This window comes from Giraffa tippelskirchi, chromosome 1, assembly GCF_054371585.1.
Source record: "Giraffa tippelskirchi isolate mGirTip1 chromosome 1, T2T-mGirTip1v1.2.pri, whole genome shotgun sequence".
Taxonomy (NCBI): domain Eukaryota; kingdom Metazoa; phylum Chordata; class Mammalia; order Artiodactyla; family Giraffidae; genus Giraffa; species Giraffa tippelskirchi.
Window position 1 is genome coordinate 224,963,379 of NC_137275.1, and position 23,028 is coordinate 224,986,406.

Here is a 23,028-nt window from a genome sequence, read left to right on the forward strand (position 1 = left end):
GAGCCTGGAGCTCAGAGGCCAAGCGGCACCTCCTCCTCACGCGGGAGCAAAGGCTCTGGTTTCTGCCTCCAGAGAATAAGGTGAAATAGTTCAAAGGCCAGGCCCCAGAAGGGGCTAACTGATCCAGGAGGGTCATCAGAGGGCAGAACAAGGAGAGAACAGGGACACGGCTCCACAAAGCTCTGCACACAGGCGCCTCCGAGCAGCCAGAGAGCTGCATCAGAGCAGAGGGCCTGCGAACCAGGGAAGGGCAGACTCCCCCTTAAAGCTGCGGAGCGTGGAGGAGCGGTCTGAGTCCTCCGACCTCGCAGCGTCCTCGGTAGTCAGCCCAGTGCAGACACCTCCTGCCCTTTCAATTCTGCCAGTTAACATTTGAGTCAGCACAGGACGCTCGAGACAGGAGCACCGTGGGGCCGACCAGCACCCACCCTGAAAGCCCACAGACACGACAAAATGTCCTGACACAGGCCAGCTCCCGCCGCGTCACTCGGCCGGAGGGGTTCTGATACGGGGGTCCTGGTGCCTTTGCTGCAGACCCTCCACGGTCACCGCAGTGAGGCGAGTGGCCTCCTCCCTGGGATGTCTGGAGAGCTATCTCCCTGCACCTGGGGGGGGACCCACCTAGAACCCCACGGACCCCTTCCGCTCAGCAATCCCTCGGGGGTGCCCAGGGCAGGGCCATGGCAGACTGCGCCGACAGGAGCCTGGGGCTGGACCTCCGCGTGCAGAGGACGGGGCTGCTTCACTCCTGCAGTGTGCGGATGGCTTCAGTGGCACCTTCGAGGTTTTAGTGGACGAAGTCCACGTGGAACTCAGAGCAGCTGAGTCACGAGGCACGGCCTGTAAGCTCTACTGTCAGGGACGCCTGGTCACAGGCAGCGGTGCTGGAAGGACAGTGCCCGGCCACGACCAGGAAAGGGGTGACGGCGCCTGTCTGCTTCCCGGGTGGGACGCCCGTCACATCCACACTGTGGGGGCCAGGGGCGGCATCCCGGAGCGAAATCCGGGAGCGGGAGCAGAATCAGACCTGGGCAGAGGAGAGGCTGGGCCTCGGGTCCGGATGGCGGGTTTGCAGAGCCCCCTGCGAGGCCAGAGCACCCCGAGGCCCCCCGCTGTCCCCGTCACCCCCTGTCGGCACTGACTCGCTGCAGCCTCTGGTCTGTGTATCCCCCACCCCCCCACCTCCTCACTGAACAACCTTCATACAAATAGTCTCCAACTTCCATCCTTTCCTGGTTCTGAACATTTCTGAACAGTCATCTCCCCACCAACTTTGCATCCAGTTCTTCAAGAATACAGGCCACCAAGACTCTGATCGGTTACAAATGCCGACACTCCTCTTTTGAAGCTTCTGCGGTTGGATGCAGAGTTACACGCTCACCTGCGTGGCCTCTACCTTAACTCAGACTGCTCTAAGAGGTCACATCACAAAGAAACAATGGAACACTTCCCCTCTGCCCACATTTCTTCCCTTAAGAAGGAATTTTTAATTTGGTACCAATAGGTGAGCAATTTGGAAAAATTGCAATGTATTTTTAGAAAGCTGATGTAATGCTGCAACAGTAACAGTGGTGTGGGGAGGAACGTGTGAACAGGTAAATCCAACAAACGCTTGGTTGACATCTTAAAAGCCTGGCGTGCATAGCGAGTTACCACACGTGCTGGACCGATCTAACTCCTCTGGAAAATAAACACAGCATTTCTGGCGTAAACCACACACTTTTTCTTTCTATGAAAAGTTCTTTGAAGAATAATACACGACTGAAGAGATACAGGTGAAGAACCAATCAGCAGGTTTGTTCCATGGCAAAGTCAAAGGCCTTTTAGGAACTATTCTGAATTCATATTTCGATTTACCACGAAGTTTCCAAAACGATCACTGTGAACTGCAACAGGGATGGAAGACAGCGCTTAAGGATTTAAAGGAAGCAGAAAGGACACACAGCGTCTCCTGGCTGGCCGCAGGGTGGGTCCTATCCTGTCCTGGCAGCGGGCGCCTGACCCTGGCTGACCCCCAAATGCCCTGCTTATTCCACGATCAGCCACGTGGAAGTGTCAGAGCCCCGACGGGCTGTCACAGACCCCATGCTTCCCGCTGGTGGAAACGGCCTCCATGCTTGATTCAGTTTGGGTCCAAGTAGCACCAAGCACCAGCACTTTGCTTCTCAGCTCAGGAGTGACCGGCGTGCTTCACTGAAGGACGTCGCGGGGCGTTCAGCATCTCTGGCCCACGAAAGCACCGTGCTCAGCCCAGCCATCAGGCGACCCGAGTGAAGCACCTGTGTGCGGCCCCAAACGCACCCGAGGAGCCCTGGGCCCCGGGATTGCCCTGCGGACCACTGGGTTAAGGCATCAGTGCTGAACAACAAACGCCCCTGACTTCCGAGCTCGTAACTGCGATTCACCGAGAAGACCTGGGAAGGCAAATTCACGCCCAGCGTGTGCTGCTGGAGAGGGCGCCCAGCACAGCGGCTGGTGGGCGGCGAGCCCCCGGGGAAGATGCATTTCGTAAGCAGATGCTCCAGAGAGAGTGCGCACAGGATGTCCACATCTGCGGGCTTTCATGTCAGTGCCCCACAGGGACCTGGGTCAGGAAGATCTGCGGGAGAAGGGCTAGGCTCCCCACTCCACTATTCTCGGGCTTCCCTTGCGGCTCAGCTGGTAAAGAATCTGCCTGCAATGTGGGAGACTCTGGTTCGATCCCTGGGATGGGAAGATCCCCTGGAGAAGGGAAAGGCTACCCACTCCAGTATTCTGGCCTGGAGAACTCCAGGGACTGTATAGCCCATGGGGTCACAAAGAGACTCAGAGACTTTTACTCACACTCCCCAGAGACATAGCCAGCTGAGCTCACATCAGGCGGACGCGCGCACACACCTATGAAAAAGCTACCACGTAAGGCATGTTACGTGCCTTCCTGTATTGTATCTGGACTTCCAAATCTGACAATAAAATGTGAATCTCATGAAGTATTTTATTGTAACATGATCTTCATTTTTTTCACGATAAATAAGAATACTTATTTGAATGTAACATTATTTTTGCGTGTGCATGTGTGCTAAGTTGCTAAGTCGTGTCCGACTCTGTGACCCCATGGACTGTAGCCCGCCAGGCTCCTCTGTCCGTCAGATTTCCCAGGCAAGAACACGGGGCTGGGCTGCCATGCCCTCCTCCAGGGGATCTTGCCGACCCAGGGACTGAACCTTACCTCTATGTCCCCTGCATTGGCAGGAGGGTTCTTTATCACTATGCCACCTGCGAAGCCATGACATCATTTTTTCAGTCGAATATGTAAATATTCCGCTGAAAACACGAGATGTGGCGAATGTATTCATCTAGCTTCCTGACAATGGACTCCCAGATGCTTTCAGATCTTTCCAATTATAAACCTCACTCTGATGGGCATCCTGAAAGCTGGCTATTCATACATCAGAGATTCTTTCCTCATAAATAACTACTCAGGGTGGGATTTCTGGGTCAAAGCATATGCACATTTGGACATGCATTTTGAAACTTAAGAAAGTTTGTGCCAAATTATCAGTCCCCTCAGGGCTGCCTAAGCTGGCTATTTCCTCACATTCTAACAGACACGGAATAGTTATAAATAACTCCGACAACAGACGGTGAAAATAACTTCATCTTCTTTGATGACTGGAAGTCAAGAAATACCTGGCGTAACAGGCAAATTTGGCCTTGGAGTACAGAAGGAGGCAGGGCAAAGGCGAATAGAGTTCTGCAAAGAGAATGCACTGGTCATAGCAAACAACCTCTTCCAACAACACAAGAGAACACTCTACACATGAACATCACCAGATGGTCAACACCGAAATCAGACTGATTATATTCTTTGCAGCCAAAGATGGAGAAGCTCTATACAGTCAGCAAAAACAAGACCGGGAGCAGACTGTGGCTCAGATCATGAACTCCTTATTGCCAAATTCAGATTGAAATTGAAGAAAGTGGAGAAAACCACTAGACCATTCAGGTATGACCTAAATCAAATCCCTTATGATTATACAGTGCAAGTGACAAATAGATTTAAGGGACTAGATCTGATAGAGTGCCTGATGAACTATGGACAGAGGTTTGTGACATTGTATAGGAGACAGGGATCAAGACCATACTCAAGAAAAAGAAATGCAAAAAAGCAAAATGGCTGGCTAAGGAAGCCTTACAAATAGCTGTGAAAAGAAGGGAAGCGAAAAGCAAAGGAGCAAAGGAAAGATATTCCCATCTGAATGCAGAGTTCCAAAGAAGAGCAAAGAGAGATAAGAAAGCCTTCCTCAGGGATCAGTGCAAAGAAATATAGGAAAACAATAGAATGGGGAAGACTAGAGATCTCTTCAAAAAATTAGAGATACCAAGGGAACATTTTATGCAAAAATGGGCTCAATAAAGGACAAAAATGGTAGGGACCTAACAGAAGCAGAAGATATTAAGAAGAGGTGGTAAGAATACACAGAAGAACTGTACAAAAAAGATCTTCACGACCCAGATGATCACGATGGTGTGATCACTCACCTAAAGCCAGACATCCTGGAATATGAAGTCAAGTGGGCCTTAGAAAGCATCACTATGAACAAAGCTAGTGGAGGTGATGGAATTCCAGTTGAGCTATTTCAAATCCTCAAAGATGATGCTGTGAAAGTGCTGCACTCGATATGCCAGCAAATATGGAAAACTCAGCAGTGGCCACAGGACTGGAAAAGGTCAGTTTTCATTCCGATCCCAAAGAAAGGCAATGCCAAAGAATGCTCAAACTACCGCACAATTGCACTCATCTCACACGCTAGCAAAGTAATGCTTAAAATTCTCCAAGCCAGGCTTCAGCAATACGTGAACCATGAACGTCCAGATGTTCAAGTTGGTTTTAGAAAAGGCAGAGGAACCAGAGATCAAATTGCCAATATCTGCTGGCTCATAAAAAAGCAAGAGAATTCCAGAAAAACATCTATTTCTGCTTTATTGACTATGCCAAAGCCTTTGACTGTGTGGATCACAATAAACTGGAAAATTCTTCAAGAGATGGGAATACCAGACCACCTGACCTGCCTTCTGAGAAATCTCTATGCAGGTCAGGAAGCAACAGAACTGGACATGGAACAACAGACTGGTTCCAAATTGGGAAAGGAGCACGTCAAGACTGTATAATGTCACCCTGCTTATTTAACTTCTATGCAGAGTACATCATGAGAAACGCTGGGCTGGAGGAAGCACAAGCTGGAATCAAGATTGCTGGGAGAAATATCAATAACCTCAGATATGCGGATGACACCACCCTTATGGCAGAAAGTGAAGAACAACTAAAGAGACTCTTGATGAAAGTGAAAGAGGAGAGTGAAAAAGTTGGCTTAAAGCTCAACATTCAGAAAACTAAGATTGTGGCATCCGGTCCCATCACTTCATGGCACATAGATGGGGAAACAGTGGAAACAGTGGCTGACTTTATTTTTGGGAGCTCCAAAATCACTGCAGATGGTGATTGCAGCCATGAAATAAAAAGACGCTTACTCCTTGGAAGGAAGGTTTGACCAACCTAGATAGCATATTTAAAAGCAGAGACATTACTTTGCCAACAAAGGTCCGTCTAGTCAAGGCTATGGTTTTTCCAGTGGTCATGTATGGATGTGAGAGTTGGACGGTGAAGAAAGCTGAGTGCAGAAGAATTGATGCTTTTGAAGTGTGGTGTTGGAGAAGACTCTAGAGAATCCCTTGGACTGCAAGGAGATCCAACCAGTCCATCCTAAAGGAGATCAATCCTGGGTGTTCATTGGAAGGACTGATGTTGAAGCTGAAACTCCAATACTTTGGCCACCTGATGTGAAGAGTTGACTCATTGGAAAAGACCCTGATGCTGGGAAGGATTGGGGGCAGGAGGAGAAGGGGACGACAGAGGATGATATGGCTGGAGGGTATCACCGACTCAATGAACGTGGGTTTGGGTGAACTCCGGGAGTTGGTGATGGACAGGGAGGCCTGGCGTGCTGCGATTCACGGGGTTGCAAAGAGTCAGACATGACTGAGTGACTGAACTGAACTGATTTATGTATCTTGTGATTTACTGAGAGACCATCTGTTTTTTCTTTTTTACCGAATGTATAAGAACTCTTTCTACATAAAGCACATTGCGTGTAAAGCAAACACATTTTTCCGTATCTAAAAGGAGAAGAAAGGGGATTTATCATCTACCAGAGCTCCGGTGTTACAATAAACCGATCACACAGTTTACAACTTCCCGAGAGTTGTCATGCAGCTGCCTCGCTCGTATCTATTTCTAAGACTCTGATTGGCACCTTAAAGACCTTCAATCAGAGAAATCACCAGGGTTCCGAAAACCTAGTGACATCGTAGCAAACACTGTCAAGATCAGAATCTTGGGAATTGTTGAAAAAATCAGGGTGTTTAAAGGTCGACAGGCCTTTTCCGTACGTACAGACATGAAACAGCAACAGGTGGGAAGCAAGGAGATGTGCCCGGGGAGCTTCCAGTCTCGCTGAGCACACCCAGCAGCCCACGAGCGCGCTGAAGTCCCCCCGCCCTCACCTGGATGTTGTCGAACTTGAGGCCGGGCATCGTGAGGTCCTCCTTGTCCACGAACACCGTGCCGTACTGCTGGGTGGCGACTGAGATCAGCACGCTCCTGGTCGCCTCCCCGGGGATCCAGGCGTCGCTTCTCCGGTCCATCTCGCTCATGCTCAGGGCAGTGGCAAAGGGGTCCTCGCTGCCGGCAAACACAGCCTGGATCTGTGAGAACGGCTTTGGGGACTGAGAGATCTCCAGAGGAACCGTGGAGACACCCGACCCTGACCTCTCCACCCCTGGGGGGGAGGCAGCGTCCGCGGAACCTGGTGAGCTTCCTCCCACCGGGGTAGCGGCGAGTGAAGACAGGCTTTCCGAAATGGAAGGGCTGGCGTTGGGGTTACTGACGGAGATGAAGGTGGAGGTGGTGAAGGAATCAAAGAAGTCTGAGGCCAAGGAGCTGCTGCTGGTCGGATCGCCAAAGAACTTGCTCAGGCTGGGGCTCGGCTGGACCACCTGCGGTGGGGTCCTGGGGGCAGCCTCGCTGGCACTGCTGAAGCTGGGAGATTTCACCATCTGGGACTCGAAGCCGTCACGCAGGGCTGGGGGCTGGGCGCCGGTGGGCGGCTGGCTGAAGATGGTGCACACGGGCACCAGCTCGTCCTTGGGGGCTGGCTGCCGGGGGGACGCTCCTGAGGGCGGCCCTGCTGCGGGCACCCTCTCAGCCCCTGGGCCCGAGTCCTCTGCACCCCTGTGTTCAAAAGCAGGCGGGTCTTTCACGTCGTCTTGCTCAGGGTCCTCTTTCAACGACGCTCTGCTGTCAGGGGTCATGTCCGAGACGTCCTGAGGCGTGTCCCCACGATCACTCTCACCGTCGTCACTCAGAGAGCCCAGCGCGTCCTCTTCTGCGCCGGGCCCCAGGCTGTGGTCACCGCTGCCCTCGGCGGACTCCCCCACATCCTGCAGACACCCCAGGTCACCCGCGTCATCCTCGCTGTTGTTTGGGGAGTCGGAGATGAGGACGCTCTCCATCAGGGGCTCATCGAGCTTATCCGCAAAATTATTTGAGTCCCCGGACTCGAATTCGTCTCCGCCGAGATCGATGGTTTCCTCGTGGTAAAGAAGCTGGCCCTGACCCCCCTGGGGCCCCTGTGGAGCGATGCTCTGGGCTGGCCCCTGGGCGGGCACGCTCTGCTCGGCCACGCGCTGGCCGGCACCTTCAGCATTCTCCATGGCCACCTGAAACAGACAAAGGCACGTCAACCTCAGCAGCTTATATCTCGGTATTAGAATGGCTTTGTCTTATTGAAATTGTAGATGGCCTTGAACTACTTCCCACAGGGCAATGCAGTAAGAGAAGACTCCTCACTAACCCATCATTATGTAGATTGGATCCTTACGGCAAGAAGCAACCACTTCAGCAACAATTACAGAACCCCGGACTAAAGCTACGATTTTTCAAAATCTGACCTGTGAAGTAGGCAAAGATTTTTACAATTGACAGTTTTGGGGAATTTATGAGACACTTACTTATTGATTAGGGAATGCAACCTTTCTCAAACACCCTCTTCCAACAACACAAGAGAAGACTCTACACATGGACATCACCAGATGGTCAATACTGAAATCAGACTGATTATATTCTTTGTAGCCAGAGGTGGAGAAGCTCTATACAGTCAGCAAAAACAAGACAAGGAGCTGACTATGGCTCAGATCATGGACTCCTTATTGCCAAATTCAGACTTAACTTGAAGAAAACAGGGAAAACCACTAGACCATTCAGGTATGACCTAAATCAAATCCCTTACGATCATACGGTGGAAGTAACAGATAGATTCAAGGGATTAGGTCTGATAGGCAGAGGGCCTGAAGAACTATGGACAGAGGTTCATGACATTTTACAGCAGGCAGTGATCAACACTATCCCCAAGAAAAAGAGATGCAAAAAGGCAAAATGGTTGTCTGAGGAGGCCTTACAAATAGCTGAAAAAAGAAGAGAAGCTAAAGACAAAGGAGAAAAGGAAAGATATACCCATTTGAATGCAGAGTTCCAAAGAATAGCAAAGAGAGATTAAGAAAGCCTTCCTCAGTGATCAATGCAGAGAAATAGAGGAAAACAATAGAATGGGGAAGACTAGAGATCTCTTCAAAAAATTAGAGATACCAAGGGAATATTTCATGCAAAGATGAAATATTTGGGCTCAATAAAGGACAAAAATGGTATGGACCTAACAGAAGCAGAAGATACTAAGAAGAAGTGGCAAGAATACACAGAAGAACTATATAAAAAAGATCTTCATGACCCAGATAATCACGATGGTGTGATCATTCACCTAGAGCCAGACATCTTGAAATGTGAAGTCAAGTGGGCCTTAGAAAGCATCACTATGAACAAAGCTAGTAGAGGTGATGAATTCCAGTTGAGCTATTTCAGAGCCTAAAAGATGATGCTGTGTAAGTGCTGCACTCTATATGCCAACAAATTTGGAAAATTTAGCAGTGGCCACAGGACTGGAAAAGGTCAGTTTAAATTCCAATCCCAAGGAAAGGCAATGCCAAAGAATGCTCAAACTACTGCACAATTGCACTCATCTCACATGCTAGCAAAGTAATGCTCAAAATTCTCCAAGCCAGGCTTCAACAGTATGTGAACCATGAACTCGTAGATGTTTAAGATGGATTTAGAAAAGGAAGAGAAACCAGAGATCAAATTGCCAACATCCGCTGGCTCATCAAAAAAGCAAGAGAATTCCAGAAAAGCATCTATTTCTGCTTTATTGACTATGCCAAAGGCTTTGACTGTGTGGATCACAACAAACTACGGAAAATTCTTCAAGAAAGGGGAATACCAGACCACCTGACCTGCCTTCTGAGAAATCTCTATGCAGGTCAGGAAGCAACAGTTAGAACTGAACATGGAACAACAGACTGGTTCCAAATTGGGAAAGGAGTATATCAAGGCTGTATATTGTCATCCTGCTTACTCAACTTAAATGCAGAGTACATCATGAGAAATGCTGGGCTGGATGAAGTACAAGTTGGAATCAAGATTGCTGGGAGAAATATCAATAACCTCAGATATGCAGATGACACCACCCTTATGGCAGAAAGTGAAGAAGAACTAAAGAGCCTCTTGATGAAAGTGAAAGAGGAGAGTGAAAAAGTTGGCTTAAAACTCAACTTTCAGAAAATTAAGATCATGGCATCTGATCCCATCGCTTCATGGCAAATTGATGGGGAAACAATGGAAACAGTGACAGACTATTTTGGGGGGACTCCAAAATCACTGCAGATGGTGACTGCAGCCATGAAATTAAAAGATGCTTGCTCCTTGGAAGAAAAGGTATGACCAACCTAGACAGTATATTAAAAAGCAGAGACGTTTCTTTGCCAACAAACGTATGTCTAGTCAAAACTATGGTTTTTCCAGTAGTCATGTATGGATGTGAGAGTTGGACTATAAGGAAAGCTGAGCGCCGATGAATTGATGATTTTGAACTGTGGTGTTGGAGAACACTCTTGAGAGTCCCTTGGACAGCAAGGAGATCAATCCTGAGTATTCATTGGAAGGACTGATGCTGAAGCTGAAACTCCAATACTTTGGCCACCTGATGTGAAGGATGACTCAACTGAAAAGACCCTGATTCTGGAAAAGATTGAAGGCGGGAAGAGAAGGGGATAGAGGATGAGATGGTTGGATGGCATCACCGACTTGATGGACATGAGTTTGAGCAAGCTCTGGGAGTTGGTGATGGACAGGGAGGCCTGGCGTGCTGCGGTCCATGGTGTCACAAATAGTCGGACACGACTGAGTGACTGAACTGAAGTGAGCCTTTCTGAATAGCTTGGCAAAGAATAAAACTCCCTGACGAGCAATTCCGTGTTTACCAACTCACTTAAACTATATTTTTTAAAAAAACACCATCTGAAAGAAAGCAAGCCAAGAAAAAAGGAACACTCAATCTGTAACAATATTTTGATTCTCTTCAGTAACTGTTTCTATTCCAATCTGACTTTGAAAAGTAAAGTCCACCTCTTTTCTAGTGATACCTTCTACACAGATGATGCCCAACCCAGGGTAAAAATTAAATTATTTACCATAATTTCAAAATAGAAACTACATCTTAGTTAGAAACCATTACCAGAGGTTGAAGTGTGGGGCCGAAAAGTCTTGCCAATCAGTAACTGGTATCAGCTGGGTGCCACTGGGTCTGAGGCGTGTCCCTGCAGTCCATGAAATGACAGAGGAAACTAGGTTAACTGCCACACACATGCCACCCCCTCTCACCCCCTGCCACGAAAAAGAGAGGGATCTAGGGGGAAGTGGGCAGTAGCGACAGCCCCACCTCAGTCTTGCGACTTCTTTCACTAGAAAACCTTAGAAGGTTCTTGTCACTCTCTCTGACTCTGCTGAAGGCAAATTTTCTATAAACTATTTGTATCAAACACTGAGTGATATAACATTTGTAACCTGTGGCTGATATAATACATCCTAACTCCCTTTTCAGACCTAACATTCTGAGACCTGTCATACCATTGTTCTTTTTTCACTTCCCACGTGTTATTTCCTCAAACAACATGTTAGACTTTTGCTTTTTACTTTAATTTCTCCTCTGCTTTTAAGCTTGAGACTCATTCCTGTAAGCAGCATGAAGCTGTGATTCCTCGTTTTTGCTGATGGTGCTCTATTGTGTGATGGTTCCACAACCTAGTATCCGTTCTTTTTTTTTTTGGCCACGTCATGTGGCATGTGGAATCTCAGTTCCCTGACCAGGGATCGAACCTGTGCCCCGTGTATTGGGAGCACAGCGTTTTAACCACTGCACTGCCAGGGTAAGTCCTGATATATCTATTCGTCTTGAGGTGTTACGTTTTTGAATACAAACAGTGCTGCTATGAATATTCCTGTACATGCCTCCCGCTGTATGTGTGAGAGCTCATTCGTATTATTAAAAGTGAACACGTGGGGGGCGTTGTGGAGAGTACGCGTCTTCGTGAACTGTCTGGCTAAGTGCATCTACCGACTTACACACCCGGTAGTGGTGTGGGTAAGTATTCTGCCTGTTCAACACAGTCACCTACGCTTGATATTGTTACATTTGTTAATATCAAGGTATTAAATATTCCTACAAATCAACAGGGTTATAAATGACCCAACAGAAAAGTATCCTCAACAAAGATCTGAACAAGGTGAGAGGGATACACATTTCACTAGCATTTGTCCTGTGACTTAGACAGCTGTACAATTTGATTTTATTCGGATGATTCCACATTGTGCCAATGGTCACAGTAATAAGCACCTCTTTTCAATCTCAAGAGTCCTGGCTCGGACAAATATGGTCCCATCACTTGTGTGTCATGGAGGAACTCCTGCACAGGGACACCGTAAGCTGTGACCATGAATACTATAAACAGGAAGTCCAAACAAAATACTGCCCTTTTCCCAAAGATTTAAGCCCTGGAAACAACCACTGCCCATAGATACCGCAATAAAGAAACAGCAGAATACTCAAACTGCAGGGAAAATGAACGAGCCATCCTATGCTTCAATGTTTGGACCTCACAAATCTAATTCTGCACACCGAATGGGTAGAAAAATAAACAGTATGATGACTTTCTACCTAAAGTTCAAACAAGAAAACTAAACTATATATTATTTTAGGAATACAAACAGAAAACCAAGGTGATAATAATGCACAGTTGGACTGGGAGCGGGCTGGAAGAGGCCTCGAGGAAAGGGTTGATGGGGGGCGGCGCATGGGTCTAAGCCGTCAGCAATTGTGGCGCCAGAAGCCAAGTCTGCACTTGAGTTTGTGTTTTCTGTCTCTGTTACGTGTGGGCTTTACATTTCAGACTTCAAAAACAGAAAAGCACATGTATCTCTCCTTGATTTGCATGAGATATAAATCGCTTCTCCCACCATTGATTTAATAAATGCCCACACGGCACTAGCGGTGAAGAACACACCTGCCAGTGCAGGAGACATGAGACACACCGGTTCGATCCCTGAGTTGGGAGGATCCCCTGGGGGAGGGCATGGCAACCCACTCCAGTGCTGTTGCCTGGAGAATCCCACGGACAGAGGAGCTGGAGGGCTACAGTCCCTGGTCGCAGAGTCAGACATGATGGACCAACCAACACACATCATAAAACCACAGACGTGGTTTTAAGCTTACATCCAGCATCAAAATGCTAGCAAAGAAATCAGACTTTCTCTTTGTCCAGTTGAGTTCTTTGCACATGAGCTTAATTAATGCCTTAAAATATTTTCAAGTGATTTAAATTCACTAAGAACAATGAAAACTACTGCTCTTTAGGCTCCTTTTATGGACATAAGACTGCAATTACAAATCTTTCACCAGATTGCAATAATGTAAACCATATTTCCATGAAAAAACTGTGCCATGAGGTAGGAATCTAATTAGTATACAACTGGAAAGGCCCCTATGGAGAGAACACTCACCACAGATCAAGCATTTTACATGCATTATCATATTTAAGCCTTAGGACAACTTACAAAGCATAAGCTCCATCACAAAGCAGAGGTCAAGTGATTTGCCTGATGCTGTCAACTGATGCAGACAGATTCCTACATAGGTTTTTCTGCCTCTGCTGTACTTGTAAGGCTGCTGACACAGGTCAAGATTGAGAGCAGTGGGTAAGGCAGGGAGAGCCTGGAATGACTGCTTGAATCTTGGCCTCACTACCAAGTAAAGTGACCTCTGAAAATGACTTAATCCTTTAGTCTCTGTTTCCTCATCTGAAGATTGGGATAATGAAGATTAAATAGCAACGGATGCACAGGAACTAGTAATTATCATTTTAATGATGAAGCAGAGTGGTAACACGCTGTCCTGGAAAAGTGAAGATCCTGTTACAGATCACAAAACGTGAGGACTGGTGACTGCATTACTTTATTTGCAAGCGTCTGTACTTCCCCCCGGGCCATTACACAGAGAGCTGAACTCACTGCCATACAGTGCAGCCTCCTGCATTTGCAACAAGAAACAGGTATTTAAATATGATGTTTCCCAGTAGCCATAAGAAGGTGTGAGATGCAAGTCCAAGGAAATGCTTCATTGGGCTTAAACTCTTGTGGACTAGGTGAGAAAAACAAGCGTATCTAGAGCGCTTCTTTGAGCCTTATGCTCCACGTTTTCAATTCTTCTCAGTGTACATACTCCGCCAGTCAGCTCTGTCCTGCATGATGCTCTGGAAAGCGTCAGCCAGCTTTCACGTAGAGATTGAGAGGCCTTTACACAGACCATTGCGTTCTGTCCTCACTACAGAGTCCGCTTGGGCGGGTTACTGTAAACGTCCATCTACAGAATAGGAGGCCAGGAGGAACGAGTCACTGAGTACTACAGCTGAGCCCTGGGGCGCAGACCCTCCTGAGCTTTCGGCGCCCAGTGTGGGGGCCGCTCCAGGGGTGTGGAGCCAACGGCCGCCCCTGCAAAGGGCACGCACCCAAGGCCGGCGCTCCGGACCCTCAGGACCATCCTGGGCCCGGAGGGAGGCGGGACAGAGACGAGTCCCCGGGGAGGAGAGAACCCCGGGAGGAGGGACCCCCGGGCAGGAGAGACCAGGGGGAGGGGAGCCCTGGGATGAGAGATCCCCGGGCAGGAGGGACCAAGGAGAGGGGAGACCTGGGGGGAGAGACCACCAGAGGAGAGACCCCAGGCAGGAGAGACCGAGGGGGAGGGGAGACTTGGGGGGAGAGACCCCCTTGGGAGGAGAGACACCCTCCCCCCCCGGGAAGAGAGACCAAGGGGCAGGAGAGACCCTCTGGGAGGAGAGACTCCAGGGAAGGTGAGACCCGGGAGGAGACCCTCCCACCCCAGGGGCTGAAGCTTGAGAAGGCACGAACCCCTCTCCACAGTCCGAGCCCTGTCCTCACGCGCCCCCCGCCCCCCGCCCCCCCAGGGTTGGGGGAAGGGTCACCTGCGGCTGTGACCCGGGTCCGGGAGAAGCAGGAGGAAGCCGGGAAGCCGGGACCAGACTCCCCGCCTCCCGCGGCGTCTGCGCCTGCGCGCGCCTGCTCCCGCGCATGCCTGCTCCCGCGCATGCCCGATGCAGGAGCCGAAGGCCGGGGTGGTTCCGGTTCCGGCCGTGGTGGGTGGGGCCTAGGGGGAGGGAGCGAGGGGGAGGGAGCGAGGGGGAGGGAGCGAGGGGGAGGGAGCGAGGGGGAGGGAGCGAGGGGGAGGGAGCGAGGGGGCGGACCGGAGGGAGGTAGCTGTAGCTATACCTGTGGCAGAGAGCCGCTGGGAGGGAAATGGCTACGCTTTTTGTAAGTTCATGGCCAGTGCACCCTTGAAACACTTATTTTCAGAGATGTGTCTTTGTGCCTATACGTGTTTTTAACTTTTCTTATTGAGAATACGTCCATCTGTAGTACTTGTGTAATCACATTAAGGATAAAAATGGTAATAATAATACCAATGATAGCTGGGTAGAATTAATCCAGCTGTATGAAGATCCTGAATGCTTTAGCGCCACAACTCAATCTCAGGCAAGCGGAGCCGCTTAAGAGGGTGCCCGCGTCTGAGCCTCTGCTTTCTTGACTTCCGCTGTCACCTTGGAGATATCCCGGTTCATCACCCAGCTGGTCTCAGCCTCGGCGCCAGGCGCTGGAGCACAGCTGACCCAGGTCACACCCAACCATTTCCTTCTTCAGTGATTTAAAATATTTTTATTTATTTTGACAAATAAAAGTCGTATGTATTTAAGGTGTGCAAGTGATGTTCTGATGTATGTATACATTGTGAGATGGCCACAATGGAACTAATGCTCTTATCCATCACCTTACTCATTTTTTGTTTGTGGTGAAAACATTTAAAATCTACTCTATGCAAATCGCAAGTATAGGATACATTATTATTAACTATGCCTTCTGCTGCTGCTGCTGCTAAGTCGCTTCAGTCGTGTCCGACTCTGTGCGACCCCATAGACGGCACCCCACCGGGCTCCCCCGTCCCTGGGATTCTCCAGGCAAGAATACTGGAGTGGGCTGCCATTTCCTTCTCCAATGCATGAAAGTGAAAAGTGAAAGTGAAGCCGCTCAGTCGCGTCTGACCCCTAGCGACCCCATAGACTGCAGCCTAATAGGCTCCTCCGTCCACGAGATTTTCCAGGCAAGAGTACTGGAGTGGGGTGCCGCTGCCTTCTCCGAACTATGCCTTCAGAACTTATTAATCTTATCATTGAAAGTTTGTATTATTTGCTCAATAGCTTCCCTTTCTCCCAATCCTCAACCTCTGGTAACCACCATTCTACTTTTACAACGATTTCAACTTTCTTTTTTGATTACATCTGTAAATGGAATCATGCCATATTTGTTTCTCTGTATCTGGCTTATTTCACGTAACACAATGTCTTCTAGGTTCATTCATGTCACAAATGACAAGGCTCCCTTCTGGTTTAAATTTTATTTAAAGTTTTAAAATTTTCTTCCTTTTTAAAGGCTGAATAATATTCCATTATATATTAAAAAGCATGTAAAAAAACATTGACCAGCTTAAAATAGTTTTCCTCCTTAAATAGAATGATTGATTAACCAAATCTTGAGTTACTTTACTTTACAGAGAGCACTACACAGGTACAAAAGAGGAACCCACGATTCCACAATGACGTTCAAATGAAGAACCTTCAGAAAACTAACATGTCACTGGAGCCCTTTACAAGGCAAGAACTCTTTCAATAAGGAAAATCTGGCTTCCAGCAGACTGACTTGAGACTGGATAATCAGTTCCCAAGTTTGAAATTCCCCTAACCCCTTAAATTTCACCCTGAATCTTGGATGGGGAGACAGATCTGAGACCTGTCTCCCATTTCCTTGCTGGTCAACCTTACAATAAACCTCATTCTTTCCTCAAAAGCTGATGTCACAGTATTGGCCTCTATGATGACTGGGTAGTGGTCCCTTGGTTGGTAACGCGGGTGAGCGCACGTGCGCGCGCTCACACACACACACGCACACACACACATTTTTCCATCCAGCTTTGGATGGACACTTTGGTTGTTTCTGTATCTTGGCTGCTGCAACTAACCCTGCAGTGAACATAGAGTGAAGCTACCGCTTCAAGATAGTGAGTTCATTTAGGCTGGATCAAGGAACTGGGATTTCAGGATCATTTGGCAGTCCTATTTTTAATTTTTGGAGGACCTCCCATACTGTTTTCCATGGTTGATATATCAACTTAAATTCTCACCAACAGTGGACAAAGATTCCCTTTTCTCCAATCCTGCCAGTGCTGCTTATCTTTTAACTTTTTGATGATGGCCATTTTAATCATGTGAGGTGGCGGCTCACTGTGGTTAACTTGCACTTCCTTGATGATTAGTGAGCCTGAGCATCTTTTCATATACCTATCCCGGACCTCCTTACCTGAAACAGAGATTAAGGGGTGATGAGAGGAAAGTGAAATGGTCACACTGATGGAGACACTGTGCATGGCCCTAGACCCTATGGAACCAGGACACTGAAGAATGTCTCTACGGCATTCTGGGGTTACATGCAATGTCACTCCTGTCTGCCAAGGGCACTGCCAAACGTCAAGGCAGGCGCTTTGGCGGATTCCTGGACGGAGGCAAAGCTCTGCAGCGTTGACAGTCCTTGGAGATCCAAGGACGCCAGACTCTGTACACCAGACTCCCTTCAGAGGCAAATAAACGTCAGGCGTCACTTACCACGCCAGCACAGTGCGACCCCTTGGCCGCGGCACGCACAAGGCCGGGCGCCTGCAGACATGAACGAGCCCGGCCTCTGACCCTAAGGCTCCTGGGACCAGCCCACCCATGTCTGCCAGCCCGAGCCCTCCACTGAACACCTCTGTGCCCCTCAACGTCCCCGAAACGAGCAGCGGTCGTTTGTAAAGACTGAGATGCCGCCTTGGCTGGTGGGCCGGAGAGGACTTGACAGAGCCTGTAGAACGCGTCCGGGCGCCCAGCCGTCCCACGACCGCGTCAGAGCCCTAGGAGAACCGCAGGGCGGCGGAGCTGCGGGGGTTCCGGGCTTTAGCCCGCTCGGGGCCCTCCAACTGCGAGTCCGGCACGCCCAACCCCGGCGGCTGGCGTCCCCACCAGGCCCTCCTCTTCCGGTCCTACCGGCCGCGGAGAGCCCGGATGGGGTCGAGTGCGCATGCGCAGGAGCTCGGCGCTGCCGTCATCGGCCGCCGCCGCCGCCGCCGGGGAGCGCGTTGATGACGCGTCCGTAAAACACAGGAAGTGAGCCCTACGGGAGCCGCGGTAGCTCAGAAAGGGTCGCCGCGCGGCGCCGCCGGGGCTGGAGTGCCTGAATGGGAGCTGTGCTGGGGCGCGCCGGCACAGGGGACCCGCCTTCAACGAGGGTGCTGCCGCAGCATGGAGGACGACGCGCCCGTGATCTACGGCCTGGAGTTCCAGGTGGGTCCCGGGACGGCCTCGCGGCGCCCGGTGCCGCCGAGGTCACTGCGGGGAGGCCTCGGGGGGCCAAAGGCCGCGGTCATCCTGGACCAGCCAAGGGCCCGCGTGACACCCGAGGGGCGTGGCGGCCCGGCCCGCGACCCCCGGCCGTGGGAGTCCCCGCCGCCTGCCTGCCGCCCCCGACGTTCCTGGTGACCTGACTCACCGCTCGCTTTGCTGTAATTGCTTGTGTACATTTCCGAGAGCCTTGCTGTTCTTGGAGGCAGGCGCTCTATCTGTATTACTGTTACTGTTTTAACTTGGACACAGAGTTTAAATTTACACTAAAAGTTGCCAAGATGCGGGGGGAGTTCTTATGTCCCCTTCACCGAGTTTCCCCTAATGTTCTCACCTTCCTGTGGCCCCAGGCACAGCACAGTGACCAAACCTTGGAAATGAGCTCTGATACCATCCTTGACTCTTCCCTGGTGGCTCAGATGGTAAAGAATCTGCCTGCAATGCGGGAGACCTGGGGTTCGATCCCTGGGTTGGGAAGATCCCTTGGAGAAGGGCATGGCAACCCGCTCCAGTATACTTGCCTGGAGAATCCCATGGACAGAGGAGCCTGGGGGGCTACAATCCATACGGTTGCAGAGTCAGACACGACTGAGCGACTTTCACTTACTCACTTACTTACTTACCATCCTGTTAGCTGAACCACCGATTGCTGGGACTGCATCTGTTTTCCCACTGCTGTTCTATTTCCTTCTCCTTCTGTATTCTCCAGTCCTTGTTTCCAGTCAATGCTCAGCGAGTGACTAAAGTGAGTGGACCCACCCAGTGTAGCAATGCAGTGGGGATGCACGTGGTAGTTTAGAAGGACAGCAAGAGAGCCTGTGTGGACAGGGTGAAGGAAGAGGGCTGTGGAGGAAGGGATGAGCTGGAAGGGGAGGTAGACTGCATTGAGCCTGGCCCCCGACAGCTCAGATCTGGTTTCTATTTATTCAAATGGCTTTTGTGAGCCTGTTTGAGGCACTGACGGACAGTGACAGAGAAATAAAAACACAGTTCCTTGCCGTATGAAGTATCTGATAACTCAATTGTATGCATCAAATGTGTGCTAAAAATATAAATGGTTTCTGCTTTCAAGAAACATACAGAAAGAGAAGCAGCAGTGTTAGTCACTGAAAACCTGGACACTGAAACTCCTCAGGAGTGTTCCTGGCTCCAACACTTACTGAGTGACTTTGGGCCTCGATTTCCTGAAAATGAGCATCTACCTTTGTGGCTGTTCTGAACTTAAATGAATTAATACATTTGATTTAAGCACCTAGAACAGTGGCTGGCAAATAATAAGCAAGCATTCAATTCAGTTAGTTAGTTCAGTTCAGTTGCTCAGTCGTGTCCAACTCTTTGTGACCCCATGAACCGAAGCACGCCAGGCCTCCCTGTCCATCACCAACTCCCGGAGTTGACTCAAACTCATGTCCATTGAGTCAGTGATGCCATCCAAACATCTCATCCTCTGTCGTCCCCTTCTCCTCCCAATTTCAGTCTTTCCCAGCATCAGGGTCTTTTCCAATGAGTCAACTCTTCACATCAGGTGGCCAAAGTATTGGAGTTTCAGCTTCAACATCAGTCCTTCCAATGAACACCCAGGATTGATCTCCTTTAGGATGGACTGGTTGGATCTCCTTGCAGTCCAAGGGACTCTCAAGAGTCTTCTCCAACACCACACTTCAAAAGCATCAATTCTTCTGCGCTCAGCTTTCTTCACCGTCCAACTCTCACATCCATACATGACTACTGGAAAAAACATAGCCTTGACTAGATGGACCTTTGTTGGCAAAGTAATGTTTCTGCTTTTCAATATGCTGTCTAGGTTGGTCACAGCTTTCCTTCCAAGGAGCAAGTGTCTTTGAATTTCATGGCTGCAGTCACCATCTGCAGTGATTTTGGAGCCCAAGAAAATAAAGTCTGTCACTGTTTCCATTGTTTCCCCATCTGTTTGCCATGAAGTGATGGGATGGGATGCCATGATCTTAGGTTTTTGAATGTTGAGCTTTAAGCCAGCTTTTCCACTCTCCTCTTTCACTTTCATCAAAGACTCTTTAGTTTCTCTTTGCGTTCTGCCATAAGGGTGGTGTCATCTGCATATCTGAGGTTATTGATATTTGTTCCGACAATCTTGATTCCAGCTCATGCTTCATCCAGCCCGGCATTTCACGTGATGTACTCTGCACATAAGTTAAGTAAGCAGAGTGGCAATATACAGCCTTGACATACTCCTTTCCCTATTTGGAACCCTCCATTTTTCCATGTCTGATTTGAACTGTTGCTTCTTGACCTGCATACAGATTTCTCAGGAGGTGGGTAAGGTAGTCTGGTATTCCCAACTTTTGAAGAATTTTCCACAGTTTATTGTGATCCACACAGTCAAAGGCTTTGGCATAGTCAATAAAGCAGATGTTTTTCTGTAATTCTCTTGCTTTTTCTATGATCCACCAGATGTTGGCAATTTGATCTCTCGTTCCTCTGCCTTTTCTATATCCAGCTTGAACATCTGGAAGTTCTCGGTTCACATAGTGTTGAAGCCTGGCTTGGGGAATTTTGAGCATTACTTTGCTAGCGTGTGAGATGAGTGCAACTGTGCGTTAGTTCGAGCATTCTTTGACACTGCCTTTCTTTGGGATTGGAATGAAAACTGACCTTTTCAAGTCTGGTGAATTTAGCATTCAGTAAATGTATTCTGATTATTATAATGAAACAGAATTCTTACAGGTGAATTCTACACAAGGCAGTATCTCAGTGCTCTGTGAGTCAGGAACTGTTGGGCTTGACAGCTGGCTCTATTACACAGGGCTTCCCTTGTGGCTCAGCCGGTAAACACTCCGCCTGCAATGTGGGAGACCTGGGTTTGATCCCTGGGTTGGGAAGATCCCCTGGAGAAGGGAAAGGCTACCCACCCCAGTATTCTGGCTTGGAGAATTCCACGGACTGTTTAGTCCGTGGGGTTGCAAAGAGTCGGACACGACTGAGCGACTTTCACACACGTACTCTATCACTCAAGACTGGTGCCTTAGAGAGCAGTTTAGAATGGAGCTGTGTCTTGAGCACTCTGCTTAACATTGCACATATATTTTATTTAATTCTCTCATCAGTCATATTGTTAGATGTTATTTTTCCTGTGGTTGGAGTCCTCTTAACTAGTAAGTGATAGGGATTCTGGCCTAGGTGGGCTTTAAACCCAAACCAACTTCAAAGCCCCTTAACCAGCAAGTGAAGCTGCCTTCTCCTCAACAACAGGGTGCCCTCGTGGGTGCGTCTAGAGGGAGCCGTGGAGGAGAGAAGCTGCCCTGACCTTGTGCTCCCTAAAGCGTGCATCTCCTTCCAGGGCTTCTTAGTAACTTTCTGATCTCTGGGAGTAATCTCCCAAATAACCCAGAGGTTTTGATCTTCAGTATTGGATCTTTGAGGTAACTAAAATGTTGTTTACTGGGACTTTGGACAAATCAGTGGAGTGGATTCTTGCCTTGGGCATCAAGTATTTTATTTGAATATCTTTTCTTATCTTAAAAGAAGTAGCTGATTGTCACACTTCTTTACACAGCTCTTTGGGCCCTGGCTTTCTTGAATCTGAAGAGCAATTACTGCGTGTGGGTAAAGAGCAAATTAGCCAAGGTGGTGGTGGTCAGGCTCTCCTGCCCCACGCTTTCTAACTACGTGGTTCTGTGACAGTAGAGATAACTTATAGCTCTGCTCATCTCAATGTCCCCACCTGGCCGTGGCCACGTCTGAGGCTGCCTGACGACCGTGTCCGCTGGCTCAGCCCCGAGGGAACACAGCGTTTCTGCTGCCGCTGCTGCTACACCAAACAGGAGAGAATCAGCACGTCCGCAGTTCTTACGGCTCCTGGAGTTTTCCTGCAGGCTCCCCGCTGGCGCCCTGCCTGCCCTGGGTTCAGCGAACAGTGTGCACAGCGAGGAGCGGTGGGACAGCAGGGTGAACAGCCAGACTCAGGACCAGCCCCGGCGGAGAAAAAGAGAAAGTGCAACCACAGTGCGGAGTGTAGGGCTGGGTCATGGCCTGCAGCGAACCCTCACCCGCAGAGCCCCGAGGGTCCTCTGGGCCTGCAGACAGCCAAAGAGGACGCCCAGGGGCGGGTGAAGCGCAGACAGTACAGGAGGGCCTGGGCGATGACCAGGAGAGCAGCGCCGTGCCGGGCTTGGCCGACATCGCGCTCTCAGCCTCTGCTCTGGCCCGGCAGGCAGAGGAGCCTCCGGAAGATCACGGGCATCTTGCAGCAGCACGCGGGGCACCGTTCTGAAGAACGCCCCGTCCGCCTCTTCTGGCTCTTTGACGGCCCCCTCCCTGGCGGCAGGCTTGGGAAAGTCTAGGGATGGCAGCAGGCAAAGCGGGTAAGACCCCGAAGGGGCCCGAGCTGGTGAAGGCCCCGCCCGTCTGGGTGAGGCGGATGCAAATCTGGGCTGATGTGCTGGCAGCGGGAGTTGACAGAAATAAAACTGATAAAGGGACCCCTGCTCCGCTCCTAGAACGACGGAGACAGCTGAGAGCAGAGCAGCAGATACTCGGTTTGGGAAGGGCACAGAGAAAGATACGGGCAGCTCAGTTAGAAGATTCCATGGCGTCCGCGGACCTTCCTCCTGATGCCTTTTAGGGCTGTGTCCTTAAATTGGACGGCTCCCGGTGCAGAGGTATATGGTAAAGGCTGTGTCCTTACCTTCGGAAACTGGATCTCTCCCTGTGTGGAGAAACACTGTAAAGGCTGTGTCCTGTGATGTAGGTTTAGTAGAACAGTGTGCTGTAAAGGCTGTGTCCTGTGATGTTCATTTAGTGGAACAGTGTGCTGTAAAGGCTGTGTGCTGTGATGTAGATTTAGGACAATGTACTGTAAAGGCTCTGTCCTGTGATGTGCTACTAACCTCTGAATTCTCTCACAGATTTAGGACATTGTGAAAACATTTGGAATCATGTGTGTGGGCTGTGAATGCCACAAACATTCCCTCTTTGAAGGGGAGGGCCCAGCGCCTGTGGGGGGTTTGCACGTCCTTAATAAAACCTGTGGAGGCTTTCCTGCAAGCTCACAAAGACAGCCGGTGGACTGGACTT

The 23,028-nt window shown here is 49.6% G+C and overlaps 2 protein-coding genes across 9 annotated transcripts in view; one reads left to right on the top strand and one right to left on the bottom strand.

Annotated features, from left to right (window-relative positions):
- The window catches only part of TRAPPC12 (trafficking protein particle complex subunit 12), a 37,815-nt gene extending 23,219 nt beyond the window's left edge, over positions 1-14,596 (bottom strand). The window contains exons 1-4 of one of the 3 annotated variants that reach the window (XM_081529266.1): positions 14,461-14,542; positions 13,701-13,841; positions 10,662-10,743; positions 6,544-7,758 (exon numbers count right to left, since the gene is read on the bottom strand). In XM_081529266.1, coding sequence (XP_081385392.1) covers positions 6,544-7,752 — 1,209 coding nt within the window. In that variant the 5' untranslated portion in view covers positions 7,753-7,758; positions 10,662-10,743; positions 13,701-13,841; positions 14,461-14,542. Of the gene's footprint in view, positions 1-6,543; positions 7,759-10,661; positions 10,744-13,700; positions 13,842-14,460 lie in introns of all 3 variants that reach the window. The other 2 variants (XM_081529258.1, XM_081529247.1) reach the window with 2 other exon arrangements.
- Positions 14,597-17,735: 3,139 nt separating this feature from the next.
- EIPR1 (EARP complex and GARP complex interacting protein 1) overlaps positions 17,736-23,028 on the top strand; it is a 122,675-nt gene continuing 117,382 nt past the window's right edge. For all 6 annotated transcript variants that reach the window (XM_081529277.1, XM_081529309.1, XM_081529288.1 and 3 more), the window contains exon 1: positions 17,736-17,919. In XM_081529277.1, the coding sequence (XP_081385403.1) occupies positions 17,878-17,919 (42 nt within the window). In that variant the 5' untranslated portion in view covers positions 17,736-17,877. The remainder of the gene's footprint in view (positions 17,920-23,028) is intronic.